This window comes from Pochonia chlamydosporia, chromosome 4, assembly GCF_001653235.2.
Source record: "Pochonia chlamydosporia 170 chromosome 4, whole genome shotgun sequence".
NCBI classification, from domain to species: Eukaryota; Fungi; Ascomycota; class Sordariomycetes; order Hypocreales; family Clavicipitaceae; genus Pochonia; species Pochonia chlamydosporia.
This window is the reverse complement of record NC_035793.1, coordinates 611,612-625,351: the sequence shown is the minus strand read 5'-3', so window position 1 is coordinate 625,351 and position 13,740 is coordinate 611,612. Positions and strand designations below refer to the sequence as shown.

At 50.0% G+C, this 13,740-nt stretch overlaps 3 protein-coding genes across 3 annotated transcripts; 1 reads left to right on the top strand and 2 right to left on the bottom strand.

Moving 5' to 3' along the window:
• Positions 1–1,563: 1,563 nt before the first annotated feature.
• Positions 1,564–2,282, top strand: VFPPC_07612 (Zn(2)-C6 fungal-type DNA-binding domain-containing protein; the record flags this gene model as incomplete). Its single annotated transcript, XM_018286445.1, has 2 exons — positions 1,564–1,683; positions 1,740–2,282. The coding sequence occupies 2 exons, from the start codon at positions 1,564–1,566 to the stop codon at positions 2,280–2,282; spliced, it is 663 nt and encodes a 220-aa protein (XP_018143082.1).
• Positions 2,283–2,515: 233 nt separating this feature from the next.
• Positions 2,516–8,386, bottom strand: VFPPC_07611 (protein (fungal and plant); the record flags this gene model as incomplete). Its single annotated transcript, XM_022428573.1, has 4 exons — positions 2,516–5,606; positions 5,692–5,801; positions 6,600–7,123; positions 7,186–8,386. 4 exons carry the CDS (start codon positions 8,384–8,386, stop codon positions 2,516–2,518), a joined length of 4,926 nt encoding a protein of 1,641 aa, XP_022284363.1.
• Positions 8,387–11,954: 3,568 nt separating this feature from the next.
• On the bottom strand, positions 11,955–12,701 carry VFPPC_07609 (hypothetical protein; the record flags this gene model as incomplete). Its single annotated transcript, XM_018286442.1, has 1 exon — positions 11,955–12,701. One exon carries the CDS (start codon positions 12,699–12,701, stop codon positions 11,955–11,957), a length of 747 nt encoding a protein of 248 aa, XP_018143079.1.
• Positions 12,702–13,740: the final 1,039 nt, after the last annotated feature.

The following is a 13,740-nucleotide window of genomic DNA, read 5'->3' as shown; positions in this document are numbered from 1 at the left end:
CAGAAGGACACTACGGAATTGATCCTGCATGTTGAGAGAGGCAAGGTAACAAGGGATTGGTGACAACATGGCAGCATTAGGCAAGGTCGTTTACTTGTGGTGGTGGAGGCGTGGAACCACAGGGCTAAAACTGACGCGAGCCGAGGGGGAAATAAGTAAAAACAGGCTTCTTTTCACAGTTGTTTGTCTGCCAAGATGATGGATGGAGGGGACTAGATCGAGGGAACAAGAGAGCCCGGCAAACGCTCCCGAAGGGGTGGCTGATGAGAAAGCGCCATGTAAGTTTGGAGAGTTTGGTGGCTACGAGTTTGAGGGTTACATTGCCGGTGAGATATGACTCCTTAATGTTCGTATGATGAGTACGATGAGTGATGGACGGGTTTGTCGCCTGTGTAAGTGTAAGGAGTTTAGTTCGTAAAAGCCGATCTCGCCGAAGGAGCAGAACGATAACGACATCTGACGAGAACGGCAACGACATCTGACTAGATTAAAGCTATGTCATGGGTCTCAAATCAGATACCCACGGACAAGGCCGTGTCGTGTCTGTCGTGTCGTGCCGCGTTGTGTTGGGCTCTACATGAAATCAAGACTGGAACAGCCGAATCTCACGTAGCATCGGCCTCCCAAGGCGCAGCAAATGCAACAGCCGCTGGAGAACAAGACCACGCACCCGTGTAAAGCCGTGACAATTTGCCCCCCGTCCTCCGCCTCAGCCCTGTGCAGCAGAAAATGATTCGCACGAATGCCACTCCTGGCCTCCATTCAGATTTCACAAACGGGTCCAAGCTATCAAAGATCGAATGCACTTCCCGTCGGTCCGTTCCCCATCGGGAAAAGCGCCTCTGACACCCCAGTCCCTCGATCAGACCTCCCGCAAAGCCCAGCAACCAATCCAAACAACGTCTGAACGAGCTCCCCTCTTCCACCCAATCACCACTCTTTATTCCAGCCTCAGCACAAACAGGGGTGCTCCATCTTCGGCCACTTCCATGACCAATCACGAATCTGAATCAACGACGCCCTGCCCCGCCTCCTTCCTTGTTGAGGGTTGATGTGCCGCTGCTCGTTCTCGTTCAAGTTGTCGCCAATTGACACCCGTTTGAGTCCAAGCTTCTGCCAAACCCAACTTGTCATCCTTCTCAGTTCTCACCAAAACCAGCCAGCCCTACGGTTAACTTGGCACCAAGGTCCCCTGCCCCAGAGGCCAAAGACTAAAGACCAACGAACATGAAAATGGAGAAAACGGAACGTTTCCACTCGGTGGCCCAGTGGAGACCCCTGGTTCAGTCATCAATGGCGAATTGCTGGTCCTTCCGTCGAGCTCTGGAGCCATTGAGCATGCCGTCTAATCGAGGGGTGTCAGACGAGCGAGGCTTGAAAAATAGACGCGGGACTTTGGGGGCCGTCGCATCGCTTGGGAAAGTATATATTATATCGTCATCTTTTATTTCCTCCCCTTCTTCTCCCATCGTGACAAGCATGATAGTTACTCTTTCTCTACCCTTCTGAATTGTTCAATTACACTGTACTTTTGTTCAATTTTACCATACAAGTAATTTCGAAATGCTCACAGCGTGGAGATACGACTCCGACACAAACGAGGTTGTCGTGCCGCGAAGCTACGACCCTGCCAATGGTCGATCCAGCAAGATCCAAGCATGTAAAACGTGCCGCGAGAAAAAGGTAACATCTGACCTCTTACTCTGCTCGTTTCGTCACCATACTAACTTCACAATTAGACTCGCTGCGATGGAGACGGCCAAAACGCCTGCAACAGATGCCGCTGCAAAGGCCTAACATGCGCATACACCACCTGCAGCAAATCCAAAAAATCATCCTCATCCCGTCCCTCAAAATCAAGTTCCTCGTCAATATCCAAGCCCCGGCGGCAATCCGACCGAAAGAACAGTCTCCTCAGTCCTGTTTCCATGAGCCCTGCAGACTATGATTCCAGCGACACACTCTCCGACAAGACTGCCTCGCCTTTGCCCTGCCAGCTGGGCACAATGGACGTGTTTGACACAATGCCCGGGACTAGTCTTGACAACTTTGCCATTGATCCTTTGCTGCTGCAGGATGTTCAGCAGTATAACGGGTTTGAGAATTACTTGGGCGTGTTTTCGAGCACTGCGGATGCTGACATGCAGTACTATGTTGCTGGGGAGGGTGTGTATGACGGCATGCAGGCGGAGTCTTTTCATGCGCCTTGTGAGTTTGGTAGCGAACATGGCCAGAGTGTCGGGCGGTGCGACCAGAGGTGGTATCCAAATGGGCTGGCTTGACAATTGAGAATCTCGATGATGAAGATGGAGAGATACACGTTACGACTTCCCATGATATATACTCATAGACAATGACACCCAAGATTGACGTAGGCGCTAGGGATTTTGTGAAGGATATTATATAATGAAACCTAATTTCTAGATTCTCTGGCTGACCATTAGTCTATTTTATGTATTACGTGACTGTCCTTTCTGAGAGAACATTTGAATGTTATATACGACTTGCCGGCTGACTACACTGCCTCCTCCCAGTGATGTACGACGTGAGCTTCTCCCAACGCCTCCTTCAGAGCCTCTACCAAGTCATCCACTGTCGACAAAAACGTCATATAGGCCGACACCGCAACACAATATTTTCGGTAGTCCTCGCTCTTGATGAGATCTGTATTCAGCTCGGCACGTTCATGCTGCGCATACCACGCCACAAAGCAGCTTTGTACCAGTGGCGCCGGCAGCCTCTGCGGGAGTGGCGCACCGGTTCGCAGCGAGGATTCAATAATGGTCAAAACGGCCATGATGTTGCCCACGACGTTGTCGTCAATAATGCCCACTGTTTTAGTAAGGCGGTTCTGGAGATGTTTTGGCAGCGTAGACGATAGAACCAGCAGCTTGCCTAGGCACTGGTTCATTCTGTTGCAGTGCTCCCTGGTCGTGAACAAAATCTTCTGGTCGAAATGAGTCGTGCTGATTTCCACTTTCAGTAAACTAATAGCCCCCGTCAGATCCATCAGGGTTTCCGCAACCTTGAACGTAATTTTCTCCGCTGCTGCTGCGGCGCCAAGGTTCTGACCATCACGATCCGAATGAGCCCACTGGGATACAAGAAGAGCGTAGTGGTCGTTCAGCGATCGAACCGTATTTGCCAGTGTTTTGCAAACGTAACGAGTGGCGGACGGAGGTCTGGGGAAAATTTGAACAATGAGGGCCGCGGCAAAGCCAACGAGAACGGTAACAAGACGTTTCCAAAAGGCTACATAGCCGACGCCAGGCAAGCCGTACTGCACGATATGATGTTGGTCCCAGCTGAATCCGAGAATCAACACAAATGTGGCTGCCGTCATGATGCTTGCTTGCGCAAATGCTGGGGGTAAGTAGATGCGCCACCACATGAGTATGAATGAGATAACCGCCGTGGTAGCCCCAAGTCCGTATGGGTTGCTGATGCCGTTGCCTGAACCCGCGTACCAAGCAACCAGGGCAAGAGCGCCACCAAGAACCGTGCCTAGGCCCCGGGATACCAGGGAGAATGTGAAATCCGCCATATACATCAGCAAGCATGTTTGTGCCATAATAACCGCCCAAATGCCCTTCTCGCGGTAGAAGAAGCCTGCCGTGTTCGGGAGGACGGCAGGAATGGAGGTGGCAATGGTGACCACGACCATTCGCAAAGCATACATCCCTCCCGGATTCGTAAACCATTTATAAAAGCCGATAATCCCTCGAGTAAGGAACCCTCTTCGCTTCTTGGGCGCAGCAGTGCCCTTGCTGACAAGACGCAGCCGCCTGTGAGTCTCCTCAGTTTGTTCCAGTATATCGTCAGGGTCCTCAGCAGGTGTCGTCGAAGCGCCGGCAACTGGTGCTGCGATATGGCCGCTAAACAGCCAAGATACTGCGTAGCGAAGTCGTGATGGAATCCAAATACGCGTCTTAGTTCGCAATTCCAAGAGTTCTAGGATTTGATCTAATATGCCTTCCGTAGCCGCTGCCGTACCTACGATGCGCTCTTCCAGGACCATTGAGAGGATGATTCCATTAAAAGACAGCGGGTTTGTGTCTTTACGGTTTTTGAGCTGGCCGTGCTCATCAAATAAATCGGCGTGGGCGCCAAGGACGGCGTCATTGGTGCTGACAACGCATGATTCCCGGGCGCATTGTAATTTAGAACGGAGATCCGCCAACTCTTCCTTGAGTAGATTGAGGCGCTTGGTACGGCTTGAGGAAAAATACCATCGTCCCGTGTTGATGGTGTGAACGGTCTCGGCTGCAACTTTAATTGCTCGAGAGTTCACTTCAAGAACTTCGGCGGTTGTGCCTTTGAGGGTCTCCAACAAGCCTTGTCGGATAGAGCTCTGTTCCGGACTCTTCAAAGCGTCAACCAGGCCAGTATAGAAGGTCATGTTGCCCCCTTCCTTTTCCTTCTCGTCGCTGATGTCTCCAGGGGAAATCACTTCAGGGGTTGGCTGGGCTGTTGTAAGTTTCTGGGCCCTGGCAGCCGCTGAAACTCGAGCGATATGGAAATCTAGAAGGAATAGGCCGGCCGCAATAGCATCTCTCACACGCCCTTGAAGACTCTTGACATCATCAGTGTTCCATCTGCCTCGTGAAAGATCAAGCGGAAGGAATGCAAGAGCAGGCTCCATGCTCTTGAACAAGCCGATAATAGCGCCTTTCGACGCTCGTAATTCCGCATCACCCAACGTCTCGTCTCCAGCAAAGTACCGTCGTGTCGAGTCTAGAGGTGCCTCCACCATGCGAATGAGTTGCTCCATCTGTCCCAAAACAACATACGACGTCGATTGCGGGAAGACGAGAAGGCAACAGGCTGCCCCCAAGCCTATTCCGATTGCGCCTGGCTTCACCAGCACCTGCGCGAGCTTGGCATTGAATTTTGTCAGGATGGGCCCGGTTAACAAAAACACGTCGATGACAATAGTGCCAAAGAGTTGCAACAAAACTAGCTTGCCATTGGCGTACCGCAGCCGAGCAAGCACATATATAAAGACGCAGCACATGACAAAATAGATGGCAATAACCCGCGCGTCAAGCATGAAGCCATTGTAGATGAGCTCTTGGGCAATAGCCGCCGGCGACTGTCCGGTTTGATTACCAATGGTAGCCGCCTGCTGTCGGAGGGATTGGAGCAGCGCTTGGGTTTCATCGTCAGGGCGCACAGCCAAGGCGGCCTTCATGGACAAAAGACCCCAAGCCCAAGCCAGGCACATGCCCAAAAGTAACGATAACGAGGCCAGTAAATACACCATCAATATGCCGGCTGGCGGAACAATGTAGAGGACAATGGCGCTGAAAAAGGTGGCAATGCCAATATTCTTCAGCGCCGGGTTGATGAGCATGAGGATTGTCGCGACCCATACTGCAACCCAACAACGAAAAGCGACTTTGAGGTCATTGGCGTTAAAGTGGTTCAGCCATCCAGGCAGTTTCCATTTGGATGGCTGGCGTGTTGGTCGTTTAAGCTCTGCAAGCGTCTCATCGTCAGCGCCATTGCTTTGAGCAGGCTGGCTGCGAGGCGAATTGACACCAGTCATGACGCGCTCGATGAACCGGATAGTCGACAAACCGGCTGATGGATTGTTGTTGAGAATGCTGTATTTCAGAGATTAGCAACAGGAAAAAGGATTCAATGCTCCTTGTTGTTTTTGTGGATCAGTGGTGTTTTGGTCACACATACCAGACCAATTTCGGCTCCTCACCACTGCCTGACCATGCGTTCCTGGTTGACCTTTGGCTAATCCTAGGATGAGAGGCGATGCATTTCTCAACAAGTATTACAGTACGTTCCTATTCAGGGTCAGAACAAGAAAAATGGGATTTCTTGTCAAAGCAATTGTAAAGGAGCAGGCAAGCCAAAGCGGTTGAGAGATTGAGAGAGCACTTGGGGTCACCGGAGCCGCCGACGCAACTACCGACATGCCGGGACTAGCTGGTCCAAAGGTGATGGATCATTGGTGCATCGGTGAGATTGGAGCTCAGAACTGGTCCTTGGGATGCCGATCCTGGTAGAAAATCCTGTGAAAGACCCCGTGCTCTAGGGATCCCAAGGCATTGTGGACTGTGCTTGTCAAATCGCGGGAATTTCGGTAAGCCCTGAGCCATCTGGTAGTGGGCTCTGCATGAGCGAGCGCAGGGCTATTGGCGGAACTTGAAGAACCCGTGCCTCGCCTACCTAAGGGAGCACGGAGTACTGTTCACGAACTTTGGTAACATTGACGCACAGACGTAGCCATTGTTCCGAATATTCTTGTCAAAATATGTGGAATAAGTTAATTTTCATGCACATCGTTTGCTGGCATTGACGAAGTTCCTGCCTTCTAAGATTCCCGGCACAAAGAGTCTCCTGTACTTTGGTGTCAAGTGCTATGAGGTCACACAGTCGTTCCTTCCTTCTACGTCCAAATGTGAATGCAGCTGCACAATGTCTTGTTCCTGACCAAAACGCCACTCATGAAAGAATCTTGGTTGAATTTTCTACTGACTTCTCCCCACCTTGTTCTTTGCGTCAAAACTCAAGATGTCCTCATGCAAAGCTGAACCGCATTACTGCTCATGCTCTTTTTCTTCCGCTTTAGGAATCCGAACCATAGTAATAGTTATCAATGCTCCGACGAGAGCAGCAGCAAGACCAAACCACCAGACGGCACGCATACCTTCGAGTCCCATCTCCCCTGACGGAAGCTGGTCGACCTTGAGGCCGATGGAGTCGGCCACCGACGTGACAATTGCCAGAGTCAAATTCTGGACCGTGAGCAACAGAGCACCTGCGGATCCTTGATATGACCTGGGCACACTGGAGGTAATGAAGATGGTTGCTGCTGCAAAACTCAAGTCCGGCCCAAAAGTTGCCAAGACCACTCCTGGGAATGAGAGAGCCCAGTACGAGGAGTTGGGGTTTTGAGGAAGGAAGAAGACTGGTCCCAGGCCAAAGCAGATCATACTCGTCGCGAAAATCCAATGACCCGGCACTACATGAAGCGTCTTGGAGACGATCCACGCTGCTAGCACTCCGACAATGGCGTTTGGAAGCAGGTACAGCGCCGCGGTCAGAGGGGACGCGCCTTGATATCGTTGCCAGAACTGAATGGCGTAGAATTGCCACGCTCCGCCTATTATCTCGGTCAGCATCAACGCTTCCAAAGGGAGACATTGGCAAAAACATGCAACATACCGTAAGCACCGAAACCAAAGGTATACGAAAGAAGTAAGGCGGCGAAACCAGGAGTTCTCCAAAGTGCATTTGGTATAAGAGGGCGAGCAACCCGGCGCTCCACAAAGTAAAACCCAACAATCGACAAGAAACCAACGATAATCATGGAATACGTGTATGGATTCCAGTCTACCGCCGAGCCCTGCGTGAGCCCAAAAAGAACCAAACCGCACCCCAAGGATGCGAGCAGAGCACCAATATAATCGAACTGCCTTATTGAAGGCGCATTCGTAGCAGCATTCGTACTGTCATTCGCCGGTCGCAGCTTCGGGATGGTAAGCTGAGCAGCAAGCGCACATAGTCCGAGAAAAATGGATGTACTACCAAATATCCACGGAAGATGGGCAGTAAGAAGACCGCCTTGAATACAGCCAATCCAGTATCCAAACGGTGCACCTGCTGCCATCATGGAAAACACACGAGTTTTGCGGATGCCCGGATTGTACACTCTGCCCAGAATGCTCATCGAAGTCGACACGAGCACGCCAACGGCAAGGCCTTGCATAGCTCTAGCTACAAAGAAGAGAATCTTGAGCCGTGGAGAAATGGCCACTGCCGTTACGGCATTCCAGACTGCCTCCCACAGGAAAGCGCCTACCATGAGAGGCTTCGGAGGAGCGAGATCGGCCAAAGGGCCAAAAATGATGATGGATAAACCGCTTGCGAGCGCCGAGGACCCCAACAGCCATGGTGTCTGCGCTGAAACTATATCCAGAGCATCGCGAAAGGCAAACTGATTGACAACGATATGGCCCAATGTTAGCGCGAAAATGACCTGGCCCGCTGTGCAGACGAGAACAAAGATGACCTCTGCTAGGAGATTGGGCAACTCAGGCGGAACGCTTTGGGATATCAAGTTTGTCTGACTGCTTTGTGCTTGAGGAAGATCTGGTTGAAGTGTGACGGCGTCAGCCTGTCTGCTCCTGATGCGGCCCAGTTCCACGCCTAGGATCGGGTCCTCGTTGACATCTCTCGTCAGTCTTCGCGGTTGCTGGTGGTTCCGTGAACCTATCGAGGGCTTGGGGGACGTTATGCGAGACTGGAAGTCTTGTGATGGCGTTATGACATCCTCATTATCGTCTTGGAGCGACGAAACAATCCCTCCGACATTACTGGCGAGGTTGTTCGACAGAGTAGGATGAGTCAATGTTTCCGACGACATTATCAGCGAATTGCCGACTAAAATTTTTAGACATGGGTTCACTCTAACAATGTTGTTATCCTCCTTTTGATATGAACCTGAAACGGGCGACAATAGCTGGCCATTTTCTGGGTTTTATTTGGAGACCTTGTGATAGAGAGCTGTTTTGTGGGTATATGATGTTATCAGATGTGGATTAATAAACCATTGAAGTAGGTTGCGTCGGTGGCGCGTGGATAATTCAACGGTTAAACGGCACTACACGCCGTTCGAGTCATATAAACGTCGAAAATGGCTAAATGCTATGTCAATCATAAGCAACAAACTAATCTTGGTGGCAATTATCCTTTCAACCTTGGGAGACGAACACAACCAAGTTCCACTCATGCAGAGAGATATCTACAAGTTTCTAGGCTCCACCAATCCAACAATTGATTCAAGGCAGATTCTGACGGCACTTTTCACCTGACTTCCCACAAGGAGGATTATTTGCAAAATAGAAACGGATGTCAGAACGAAGCAACCAGTTACTGCTACGACGTTTGACAAATAGGCGAGGGAAACGGTGTTTCTGTCTCACAAGGCGAATTAGAGACCTGCTCCCGCGCACTGGCAATTTTCCTCGGCAATTAAGGCCCTCTTCACATCTTCACAGAGCATATGAGAGCTCAAACTCTCGTCGACTGATGTTGAAAACACGTCTATACAATTCTTTCAATCCTCCGTAATCAAGACGACCCTCGTTCGGATACTGAACCCTGCGCTTGAGGTGTGGCGGCACTGAGCCTGTAGGGATCTTGACAATTTGACCCTGCTTCAAGCTCATTGACAACGGTCTGTTCCCTGCATAGATTCATCTGCACTGATTTGGGTACCATTTTGGCGATGAACATGGTTCTCTATTGGTCGAACAGAACAAGATGTTGGGATGAAAGCATCTTGATTCTGCTCTTGTCTACCAAAGGGTGCATTACCAGTAAACTGCAAAGGACTAAGCTTTCGACCTGATGATATGAATGCATCATACGAACCGCTTTTGGTCTGAAAGGCTCGAGCCACAAGAACAATAACCGCATTTAGCGCAGCACCGATTAAACCCACGCCAGCTGCGCTCATGGATCAGCTTGCCCAGCATCCTCCAGCTATTTGAATCCTCAATACATTCAACGATGTACAATCTCAAATCTCGATGCCATATAAATCCTACAACAACCACCTCCTACAATAACTAAATCACCAACTTCAACCACATCCAGAGCCGACATACACACAACCAATACCCTAACCGAGCAATCAATCTCAGCACGGCCCGATCCGAATCTCCGAAACTTCAAATTGCCAGCCGGACCACCATCCACTATCCACTCTCGCCTTACTCAAAATTCCCACTCAGCCTTTCAACCGCATCGCGGCCCAACCTCCAGCCTCCTGTCCACCGAAAATGCCTCACGACCAGCAGGACCCCCATTCAAGCCACAATCAGAATCTCATGCATGAAAGCATACCGGTGTAAAACAGGCCCTTTGTTCCGCATACCCCAGGGAATGTGTGACCCCAGAAGGATGTATTAACGGCCGCCACGTCAGACCTCAAGATGATCCTACATCCTTGGCGTGCACTACTCTACGCCGTGCACTGACATACATCCTTTGGTAACTTGCCGTCTACGTCTCTTGCAGCATATTTTCTTCAAGCGAAATGTAGTGTGCACGGAGTTTCGTCCGGCCCTTCAAGTGAGAAGACATGTTACAACGAAATGAGTGTATATTGATAGCAGTATCTAGGGACTCAAAACGTCGTGTTTACATAACCCACTCCTGCGCAAGGGATAAAGCCCAGCTTCCTATCTAGCTCGCTACAGGTATTGACTCTGGCTTTAGAGGACCTGGAATCTTCATTGTCTGCTTGATCGTGCGCGGTGGGTGGTTTGCGAGGGGACTTAGTGCTGGATCGTCATGTTACTCTTTGTACTTGCGTAGATTTTGTAGATGTAGATAGTAGACTTACGCCGCAGCTGGAGCAGGAGCAGCCGTCGCAGGAGCCGGAGCAAGAGCAGGAAGAGCAGTTGCTATTCATGTTAGTACTTGAACATTTACAGACGGGGAAACTGAGGGGAAGTGGACTGGCCACTTAGATAGTGGGACATACCAGGGAGCCATCTTGAATGTTTGTCAGAAACAAAGTTTCAGAAAAAAGTTTTGAGCAGTTGTAGTAGTTGATGTTGAAGTCTTTGATATCAGTGTTGTTGGAGAAGGGAGAGTGAAAAGGAGCAATATCTCGTTCTCGAGCCGCCTTCTTATACTTTTTTTTTTTGCAGCCTTCACGCACGCAGCACGCAGGCTATCAACATATTCCCTTTGATGACGCAGCATTGGGCTGCGCAACCCCTCTCAACACATGAGAGTGAAGCAAAGTCGGGCCATCGATGGAGTCCGATGATGCTCAGCTGCAGCGTGCGGGCGTGACCAACGCAGCACCATTTCCAGGGACGCAGCCACGTTTCATTTTCCATTCAATCACATTGCTACCATTCCTACGGGACACGTCCGGAGGCGTTGATGGAAGCTAGACCCGGACAAGAGGGGAGCTGTGTTGCTTCCCCGCTTATCATGAGATGTTCGGCATCATGTAGGGCCAAGATGGGGGATGATTGGTTGGTGCAGTAGTTCCTGTTTACCAGATCGGTTGCCTAATGTGGATGGTATATGGGTTGCTTCCATGAACGGAGACTGCTCTCTTGCCATGATGATTTGATGCTTCTTGCTGGGGTATCATAGCATAGACATGATGGGTTATATTCGTGTAACTACTACTGGCAATACTTACCTAAAGAAAAAGAACAGCAGGGGAAAGAATTATGCCTCATCGACCTGGATTTAAGGCAGCCACGTAGCCATTGGGAGAATCACGCGGATGGCAATATGATATGCCCGGTCTCGTTTTTCTCTAGAACAGGCAGATAGATCCGACGAAAGCCGCATGAGGCTTGGTGCCCTTGAGGGAATACCGGAATACCCGCTAGGTTAATGCAGGGCCCTAGCACTAGCCTCTCTTAGATATGATGCAGATCTTGTGATGTAATGCTGTTCCGACGGCGTGGTATCCGTGAAGGATGGGGGCTATCAAGTGATTGCTTTGTCTTGGCTTGATTTCCAAGAAGTTGACGAGTCAACATGACGGTATTGGTCAAGGACTAAGAACGTGATAGTTGGTAGCCATGAGCGCCAAATCAAACGCGGTGGCTTTTCAAAACTGTTGAATAACCAGTCTCAGCTAGCGGCGATATAAATCGTATCATAGGAAACTCGCTTGATGTCTAGAGCATGAAACTGTTATTCCACAGTCCAAGAGGCAGGACGTAGACAGGTGTGGCAAAATGTACTTCATTATCCACCAAGAGAACATCGCATGCGCCGTCATCATCATCAATGCCAGCACATGTAAAGGCCCATAACTGGTATAGGATAATTCCTGTATCTAATAGAGAAGAAGACGTATGTCAAAAACAAACAAGTCACTTGAAATGCCGAGTAGAAGCGCATGGGAAGAGGCTCACGGAACGTAGTAGCATTGGTCACCTTGAGCCAAGCTACTCAAATTCCGCCCCCAACAGCTGAAGAGCTGTGACTAAAAAGAACAACTCTTTGCAACCCCATTCAACACCAAGAGATGAATATTGAATATCCCTTGATCTGGGGGCGCACAAAAAGCCAAGGACCGGAGTGTTTACCGCCCGCAAGACTACGGTGATACTGCAATTGGAACGAGGGGGGTTATCAGAAGCACGGAGCAAATTGAGGAGCGTGATGGGGGCTAGGGGCAAAATGATATTGAATTTTGCCGCTAGAAGCGACGATGAATGAGGAATAGCCTGAAATGGCTTTGCTGTTAGCCTCGCCTTGAGGAGAGAGACAACGTGCAGGAGAACGAAAGAGGAGAAGTATGAGTAAGACTCAACCGTTTCGCCTGTCAGCACACAGACAACGCCTGTACGAGACCGAAGACGATCTATCCACGAGGAGTAAGTCCAGCCGATGAAGGCAGACGCGAAAAGAGGATGACGACAAACAAGACAAGTTTCTCTGAATCGAGAGGGCGTCGTCCGTGTGTACTTAATATCAAGACAGCTGTGGCATATCCCGTCCACAGATTGAGTCGTTGCCTGTGGCAAAGGCCAAACCAAACAAGAGAGGTCGTCAAAATTCTTCACAGATCCCGGCCAAATCTGTTCAGCCAAGTCGTGTGGTGAAGCAAAGAGAGAAACAAAAACCAACCCCTTTCCCCTAGGGGGTAACAGCGTCCTTATATCATCTGTTCCAGACAATATGCCGTGCATATTCAATCCCAGACACCCAGAGAATCCATGTGTGCGAGTCTTTTGCAAATGCGACCTGAAAACGGCGCTGTTGGCGATGCGAGGCCATCAAGGTTGACAAAAAGAGGAGGTGGCCATCAGGGTTGTTCAGAATGGCTGCCAGCAACTCGATGAAGGACGGGATTGACCGACGAGCGATGTAACGAAAGTATTTGCATTTAGAAGAATAGAGGAATAATAATACTATGCTTAAGCTGAAATAAATCATCTCTTGTTGTACTGTTGACAAATTCTGCTCTTGGAGGCAGGCACGGTCGAGTGCAAAATCGTGGGACCTGGAGAGGGGACAAGTAATCCATCCCAGTGCCTTCCTTTGTTGCAGGTAGAAACACCACCTTTAATCGATAGCAGTTCAGTTTTTCCTTCTTCCTAAAGGCTCCATGTTACACCTTGGACGACGATGTACCACAACACCATGCTCAACATCACGACGGTCGATTCCGAGGCTCCCTCAATACCCATAATCGCCAACGTGCCAAACTCCAGCTCCAGCTCGATGCAAGCTTTGCCCTAGATAATAGCCCCGTTGAGCGAATACTAGAGGCCAGCGTTCGGCTGTGTGCTTTATTAGCACGGCTTTAAGCGGTAATCAAGCATACAAAGGAGACGATGGATGACGTCTGGAACCAGAAGCCGTCGTTGTCCATCCTCTACGAGACAATCTCATGATAGGAACAACTGTTGGGGCCGCTGCCAAGGTCATCAAGTACGACTGACAATGTTGATGAAGATGATACCTCGAACTGAAGATATTGAGGTCGGGGCGACGAAACAGGAACCAGCAATATCAAAAATACAGAGCACCTGACCTCGATACCAAGAGGCTGCCTCACCTCAGCCTCTCATAAAGCATCCAGCGCTGCACAGGACATCATGGACAGGAAATAATTGACATTGAGGATACTACATAAGCTGTACGGTGAACATTCGCATATCGATATCCTAAAACCTGTCCCCCGACCCCGACAGCAGCAGCCCACACCATACATCTCCCACTCAA